Source organism: Suncus etruscus, chromosome 17 (assembly GCF_024139225.1).
Source record: "Suncus etruscus isolate mSunEtr1 chromosome 17, mSunEtr1.pri.cur, whole genome shotgun sequence".
Lineage (NCBI taxonomy): Eukaryota > Metazoa > Chordata > Mammalia > Eulipotyphla > Soricidae > Suncus > Suncus etruscus.
This window is the reverse complement of record NC_064864.1, coordinates 42,042,019-42,050,702: the sequence shown is the minus strand read 5'-3', so window position 1 is coordinate 42,050,702 and position 8,684 is coordinate 42,042,019. Positions and strand designations below refer to the sequence as shown.

Below are 8,684 nucleotides of genomic sequence, written 5' to 3'. Positions count from 1 at the left end.
AGCAGGAAAGGTCCTGTACCGAGGAGCACCAAGCAGCTGCTCAGGAAGCCGTTTGATGGCAAGATGACCAGGCCAGGAGGGTACTGCTTCCTCAGGAGGGCTCTAGGCCTGTCCCCCAAGGCCTTGGGTCTGAGGTCTGCTTCTAATCTTTGTTCAGCTGAGCCTGTCTTCCATAAGATCAATATTCTTCCCTGGATTTGGTTCCAGCATTCCTAGTTCAGGAATAATTCTTTCCTTAGGGATAGACAATGTCCAGGGCTGCATAGCTACTTGGTGCTTTGCATAGAGTGCAGGACAGAAGACCAGAGCATACAGGAAGTAGGGTTAGATCTCTGCTAGAAGCCCAAAGTCACACAGCTTATGTCAGAGTCACAGAGGCAAAGAAGTTGGAGAATTCAATCTCTGGCTTTGTTCTTCCTTAGAACACCTCTTGAACACTTTTAAGAGACTGCTCTGTAGTACCTTTTTATTTAATCCCTCTGCCCATACACAGGATGTTACCTTGGTACCTTAGGTATCAGGCATTCCCTTACCATCCGACAAACCATCGCCACCAGTTACTGAGCACTCAAGGGTTCACAGGAGTGGTCAGCAAAGAAGCAAGAGACAGTCGAGCAGAAACACTCCTGGGGGGAACACGGATCCGAGCTCCTGCCAAGGCATTTGCCAAAGGAAACATGCTGCCAACTACCTGGCGAGCAACCCAACCTCCCTTAAGATCACTGTGCATCTCAGGGCTGGCCTCGGTTTAAGGTCTCAATCAAGTTTTTGGAGGGAACTTGGCACTGAATAAATGTGTGCAGTGGAAAGAACATCAGTCCAACAAGTCTCTCATGCCTGTAGAATCAGAAAATAGGGTGGGGGTAGGAGACTAGGAAAAGTCAGAGGGGAAAATGTAATCTAGTCAAGGACGACACCTAGGGAAGGTCAGTTGTCTCTTATGTGGCTGTGATATGCTCTGATCTATATACTATATAAATCCCTCAGTCTTTGGGAACATGCCCCACCCCCACTTAGATGCACTTAAAGAGATGATCGGTACAAATATGACGCCTAAAATCCTCATTGTGGACTGTCAATGAGACTAGCATAGCCTTTGTAATCTGCCACCCTCCTGCATCCTCAATAGCGCAGTGAAGAGATACTCCATTTTTCTCATCAGTTATAAGCTGTGACTGTCTCCCAACTCCCTTCTCAGGCTCAGTGCTGAAACATGAAACATGGGTTGGGAAGGCGAAGGGATGCAAGTTCAGAGGCAAGAAGCTGAAATTCAAGGGTTGTAAACATTTACAGCCAAGGCTGCAAAGCCAAAAGGAATGGTAGCAGATGGGGCATATTTACAATGCACTCCCTTCCCCACCTCAGAACCCATCTGTTGGGAAAAGATAGGGACATGCTCCGAGGGACCCTTCTGAAATACAAAGAATGGCTTTCTTCCTCCTCTTCTACCTTCTCCCGTCTCAGCTCCTTCATTAGGCAGAGGGCACATATTTTGGCATGGCAGTTTAGGTAAACAAGGGAAGGACTGATTTCCTGTTGGAGCCAGCGAGCATCTCCCTAACAGTAACAACATTATACTCACACATGCAGCTAATGGTCTGTGAAAGAATGTGTGCTAGTGGGGGAGCGTGTGGTGACTCATGACTAGGTTCATGCAGGGAGGTACCGCAGCTTCTTGCTGGATCTAGTTTCCAAAAGGACCAGAAAAGCCGACCAGGCAGCCAGCCACCGGCTCTGCTTCTAGTTTTGCTACCCACATCACACATTTGATAGTTGTAGCCAGTTCTAATTCTTGGAAAAAGCTCGACAAGGGCTGTGCTGTTACACATCTGAGTTGAAAGAGAAGGGCATGGGAAGACTGGGGGCTGGCGTGACTTGTAACTAGATGAGGAATGTTAGCAGAATACCAACCACTAAATTCCAGACAGAACCAAAAAATGTCAAATTTTCACCTCAGCATACTTTAGTCTCAGAGAAACGAAAGTACTAGGGCCTCCACTGACTATTCACAAGCCTCATTTATTTCCATTCTACAAAGACCTTCCCTCTGGGGGGAGTCATTAGAACTCAAGGGGAAATGTATCTTTCCATGGAAATGTTGAAGTGATCCAGGGATTCAGATGTTCGACATAAATAAAACACTTGTGCATAGCAAGAGTGCGGGAGTTGTCTTACCAAATATCTAACCAAACTCCCCCCCCCCAAAAAAAAAACCCACCCCATTGCAGCTACAGGAAGTCTGTCAGTCAGCTCAACTTGAGAAGGTAGTTACCATAGCCAAGGACCGGAGTCCCATCTGAAAATGCCAGATTTGCTGTAGTTATGATAGGGCATGGATTCTATCTTTCCCCCAGCCAAGCCAACTACTGAACAATAAAAGTAATGGACAACCACATTCTCTAGCCTTCAGACCTCCCTTTTTATTTATTTATTTATTTATTTATTTATTTATTTATTTATTTATTTATTTATTTATTTATTTTTTGGTTTTTGGGCCACACCCTGTGACGCTCAGGGGTTACTCCTGGCTATGCGCTCAGAAGTTGCTCCTGGCAACATATGGGGACCATATGGGACGCCGGGGGATCGAACCGCGGTCCGTCCTAGGCTAGCGCAGGCAAGGCAGGCACCTTACCTCCAGCGCCACCGCCCGGCCCCTTGGGTATTGGGAAAAGTTTTCAATTAGCAATAATCGCGCCTCGGATAAACCTCATTGGCTACGATACTGCCACTGCGCAAAGCTACCTCCCTTTTTATTTTAACATTCTCCACTAATGGTAGCAGCATCAGCACTCTAGTTTTCAGGACTAAGGGAAAAGGTCTTTTCCCCTAAATCCAAAAAATTAAATAAGTTAGGCAAATTACTTGGAAAAAAGAGAGAATAGCATTGGAATAAAAACAAAATATCGAGAAATTATGATAACTAGAAAATAACTATTACTAAAACAGTAATAGTAACACAGATATAAACTACCATTAATAAAAGCTAAATTAGTCAGAAAGGGGAGCATCCTCAAAAGCAGCAAATGCCATCCTCTCTCACTACAACTCACTCTGAAACATAAAAATATAATAGAGCAGAGGTACACTTCTGAGGTATTAACAAGGCCTGGCTACAACTTCCTGCAAATATCTTTTCAAATATAGCCATCTTTCTGACAGACTTGCATGTCTTAAGAAAATTTGCTCTGTGACTAAGAATAGAGGGATCATGGAGCTGTAAGCTAGGGAGAGGGAGGCCAGACAGTCAAGAGAAAAACTAATCTCTCAGACTTCGAACAGAGACATTTATTGTGAACAAGGGATACTTTCTGACCAAGAATGAGAAACCATGTGAGGAACTGTGAGAGAGCTGTAAGACTGCAACAGCAGCCAAATCTGCTGGGTCCCGACTAAGACCCAAGGCCAGTGTCATCTGAGGAATGTTTGAGCAGAGCCCCACTATCATGTTCTAGGCAATGCTAACATCTATCATTGTCACAGGCAAGGAATCATATAAAAAATGAGACTCTTCCCTCATTGAAAGCACAACTACGAGACACTATTTCTCATTATCACAGCATCTTAAGAGCCCGAGCAGTGTTCCCTAAAGTGGGTCCTCTCTGGGGAATGGCTGGAAAGATTCAAGGGGGCAGTAGTGGCCTCAGTGTAATGTGGGAGGGGGGCTCACTTGTTAATTGAACAGAAGCTTTCTCTTCATTCAGTTAAGGAAGGTGGGATTCCAGGAGTGCTGAGTTCTTTTCCGAAGAGAGAGTATAAGTAAGTTTCCAGTAAGTCTGGGAACCTCTGGCTGGTTTGGTGTGACCATTGTCAGAATGGAACTACCTGACAGGAGATGGAGAGAGCCTGAGTTGATGGCCTGCCCTATCTGTCCCTTGAGGGAATATCAATGCTCAGAGGGGTTTAATTCTGGCTGCTCATCACTGTGACGATGATTGGCCTGGTGCTACCTGCCAGACGACCTGGTATAGGCTGAGAGCCTCATACCAAGATATGCTTTATGCCAGATGCTTCATGCAGGGTGTACATATGAAAGATAGAGTGGGGTACCCATGTACAGCATCACAGAACTGAAGAGGAATGTGCTCTAATTCCTTTGTGGAGCAACAAAATTAGCAAACACCAGAGTGGCATCTGTCATGAAATGGATTTTAATGTCTTCTTACAACATGGAGCACTGCTTACACTGGCACAGCCATCCCGAGACCAGCTTCCCAGGAGGAATGAAGCTGGCATGCTACTGGCTGCTATGCAGCTGGTACAGCCCCAGGCAGTCTGCTCAGTACAAAGTCTGGAGTCCAGCTACCCACATCTGCTGCAATTCACCAACTCTGGGTTCCGGAACTGGCATCTCTGTGTTATGAATACCAAATATGCTGGACGCAGCTCCATCTCTCTGCAATGGTTCCACCCTGTGCCTATTCAGTATTACTGTTGTGACTTGGGGAAGTCCTAAGGAATGAACACCCTGCTGGTGAAGCACCTGAATCTCTCATCATTGCAAGTTTGAATCCTCTGTTGTGTGTTTGTTTAAAGCATCTCAGAAATGTGATCTGTGTTAACAGGACTTGCCCTGTCCAGCACAGTTGGATGTCACATCTTCCAAGTGCCTTTTTAAAGGCCTTCTATGCCCAGCACAGTATGTGAGTCCAAAGAACTGCATTTAGGAGCAGAGACAGACAGGAGTCTATCTCTTTCCTATTTTCAGTCAGTTCTTGGTCACTTTCTCTCCCATTTCATTAACATGCACATGTGCATGAACATGGAGGTCTGAAAGCATCCTCTTATCTAAAGACCAGGGAAACTGTTGTGTGAATCCATGGAGTCATCCCTTTCACTGAGCACTGTTCAAGCTTCTGACTGGTCTCTGCCTTCCCAGATGTCTTCCCGTTGTTTGGCTTCTAAGCGTTTTCTCTCTGTGAATAAGGGTAACAGTAGGAGAATCATTGTTCTTATAATCTGCGTCTTTCCTTTAATTCAAATTACAAGGTACATTTATTCATGAAACATGGAGATTTCCTGGTTTTAACCTATTCTAAAAGCTAATATGTTTAACTTTACAAGTGCTTTGTAAAGAGAAACAATAATATATTACAAACAAAAAATGTATTATAATAAAGATCTAGGACTCAGGAAAATTAAAGCAGATGATGACATTCAGAATCTAGCAGGACCCAGATTCTAGTCTGATAATGTAATTAACCTTACTTCTCAGCTGCCTTCGTGCTTCAATATAGTAGTCCATCATTCCCAGTTTACTGAAGTTAAAATATTTCAACAGTGATCAGGAATATATTTTATTATGCTACTCTTACCTTTTTGCTCAAATGGAAGTAATAGCCACTGTGCTTTAGTCACCACACCCTACTAAAACCTTATGAGAAAAAATGTCAGAAGCCAACCAAATTTTAATACTTTTCAAGCACTTCCAGGAGTCAAGAATCTTTCAGAATACACACATTTTCCAAGATGGAAAAATGACTACATGTGTGGAAGGAAATGAAAGACGATTTCTAAAACAAACAAAAATTGCAAATACACAAATCTGAACAATCTATCTTCAATTTTTCACACAGAAAAACATTTTGGTTCTCCATTCAACACTTCACCAACATCCAGGAAAATAAAGACCATACATGTTGGTAGCTCAAGCACTTCATTAGGTACCATAATACCAGTTCTAATTCATAGCTAATCATTTATCTTGAAAGCATAAAATGTAGATGATAAGTTTAAGTGCTTCCTTCCAAGGGCTATTATTTCAGATAATGTCTGTAAAAGATCTTGCAAGTCATGAGTCAAGGATTACAGAAATCAAGGTGGGCTTAGATAACATTTGCTATGCTGATTTATTTTTCTACATCAGTAGAACTCTCTTTCAAAATTCCTATACCATGTTAGTACTTTAAGGGGAATAAACTTAGGAAGCTAACTGACACGGAAATGTGAGGAGAAATTTGCTGCTATTTGGGCACCATCTTGTGGCATTATCAGAATATAACAGCAAAGTTATAGGAGGCAAAACTAGGGGTCAGCAAATTGCAAATTGAGGGCTAAAGTTACTACAGTACCCCATGGCTCAGCTTTAAGACACATGTCAATTGAGATAGGGCACTCAGGAAGACAGCACTATGTGTACCTATTTGTTTAAGGATTTCAGTATTTCTTAGGATGGAACTGTGGTGCTTTCTCTTAGAAACAGGAAAAAAAAATCAGAAAGCACCTAAAATCAATAAGGAGCCAAAACTTGTTTAGGTCCAAAAACAATGAAAAAACAAAAACCCAAAAAACCCCAGCATATTAGAACAAAGAACTTTCAATAAGGTAAGAAAATGAAATCTAAAAACCAATTGCAGAAACCAGAAAACTAATATACAAGGGTGGAGGTATAGATCTTGTATGCAGCCAACTCCGGTTCAATCTCTGAGACACAGGGTCCTCTGAGCACCACCGGGTTCAGTCCTAAAGACCCCTGAAAAGGGTAGTCTGGATAATTTCTGGCACTGCAGAACCCAAGCAGCACTGCATTGTTAGGACGTTGTACTGAACCACTGGACCATCTGGCCAAGAATGGCATCAGGGCTTTCTGGAAACAGCTTGGGATGTGTACTTCACTCTCCCAATGCACTGGTGAAGTGCACTGGACAACAAAGCTTTGTTTTTTAAAAAATATGGGGTCAAAACTTACTTGGTGGTAAATCTAACCCAAGAGAACATAGAGTCCAAGTAAAAACCAGTGTGACAGAAACACTATTCCTGTCTGTATTTCTGATACTGACTCATGTATAAATTAACCATATTACCTTCTGAAAAATGGAAAAACTATGTGGCCAGTTTGAGAATACAGTGGGTGGGATACCTGCTTTGACTATGGCCAACCCAGCTTTAACCCCTAGCATACCAAATAGTACCCCAAACTTTATCAGGAATGAAACCCTGAACACAGAACTAGAAATACTCTGAGCACCACAGCAAATCCCCCACCCACTAAAAACAAACAAACAAAATAAAACAAAACAAAAAACAAAGCCGAACAAAAAAGAAAATTGAAAAAACAAAAAAAATGGAAATATTTAGGACCCCCAACATTTTTTAGTCTAATGGTATAAATGTCTGTTATTAAGTGTGGGGAAATAAGTCATATGGAAAAAACAAGAGTAAAAGAATAAAGGTAAACTGAGAAGCACCAAGAAATAGTGAATGAGGGACATATATTTAGAAATAGAAGAACTATGGGTTAGGATGGAACATTAAAATGTCTTAATTTTCCTATACATGGATGTACATGGAAATCTATTATGCTGAGTGAAATAAGTCAGAGGAGAGAGATAGACACCGAATAGTCTCACTCATATATGGGTTTTAAGAAAAATGAAAGACATTTTTGCAGTAATTCTCAGAGACAGAAGAGAGGAGGGCTGGAAGGTCTAGCTCATGATATGAAGCTCACCACAAAGAGTGATGAGTGCTGTTAGAGAAATAACTACATTGAGAACTATCCTAACAATGTGAATGAATGAGGGAAGTAGAAAGCTTGTCTAGAGTACAGGTGGAGGTAGGTGGGGAGGGGGGAGATTTGGGACACTGGTGATGGGAATGTTGCACTGGTAAAGGGGGGTGTTTTTTACATAAAGAAGAAAAAAAATGTATTAATTTTAAAGAGGAATGGGAGTGTGGAGAGATCCCATGACTTGCCTAGGGTTATGCTATTAGTGAAGGTGGAACCTAGATCCTTAATTCTTAAACTAGCGTACTTTCTAATAAACTGTCATCTGAAAATACAATCTAAAAATATCTACAAAGAAAAGGATTAAAAAGGTGAAAAAGTACTGATAAATGTTCCTTTAAGAAAAAAAAAAAAGAAAAGATAACAGATGAGACACATTTAAAAAAACTGCTTTTACACTAACAAGTTAAAAAGTAAACTAAGTAAAGACAAGGCTCAACACAAGTCTGAAGGGCAAGTAACTAAGGAGGACAGAAGAATTCCTATGACATGATTAAGCTGAAAAGCATTCACAATAAACTGGCCTTAAAGACTTTCATTTCCAAGTATAATAAATACACTGCCAGGAATCATGATATTAAATGAGTTGACTGAAATCACCTCCCTCCCTGAGGGAACATGAAAGTGTTGAGGATTTCAAAAGGTTCGGTTGGGTGTCATGTTTTAAAAAAGAAATAAAATGATAAAGATTAAAACTTTGAAAATTTGCTTCTACACCTAATAACATAATAGAGAAAAAAAATCTGGGGCCGGGCAGTGGCGCTAGAGGTAAGGTACCTGCCTTGCCTGCGCTAGCCTAGGACGGACCGCGGTTCGATCCCCCGCGATCCCATATGGTCCCCCAAGCCAGGAGCGACTTCTGAGCGCATAACCAGGAGTAACCCCTGAGCGTCACTGGGTGTGGCCCAAAAACCAAAAAACCAAAAAACCAAAAAAAAAAAATCACAAAATTCACTGGTAGCTAATACAGATTAGCTACATATTAAAAACAAGACTGGAAAGACTGGAAGCCTTGGACACACTAATCTAACGATCTATCTTCATGAGCTGACAGACCTACTAGGTCAAGAAGTAATAAAAGCAAACTCTTTAATTTTATTAAGGTTTAGATTTTAGATGGTTAATTCAGACTTTAAATGAGAACAATCATTAGTCTATTGGAAACTATAGTATGAGT

The 8,684-nt window shown here is 41.6% G+C and overlaps 1 protein-coding gene and 1 pseudogene across 1 annotated transcript in view; both read right to left on the bottom strand.

The window, feature by feature from the left end:
• Window positions 1–2,660: 2,660 nt before the first annotated feature.
• LOC125995213 (uncharacterized) lies at window positions 2,661–2,743 on the bottom strand (annotated as a pseudogene).
• Window positions 2,744–4,128: 1,385 nt separating this feature from the next.
• Window positions 4,129–8,684, bottom strand: part of R3HCC1L (R3H domain and coiled-coil containing 1 like) — a 47,627-nt gene continuing 43,071 nt past the window's right edge. Inside the window, exon 6 of the mRNA XM_049790842.1 lies at window positions 4,129–4,916. Within this exon, the coding sequence (XP_049646799.1) occupies window positions 4,849–4,916 (68 nt within the window). The 3' untranslated portion in view covers window positions 4,129–4,848. The remainder of the gene's footprint in view (window positions 4,917–8,684) is intronic.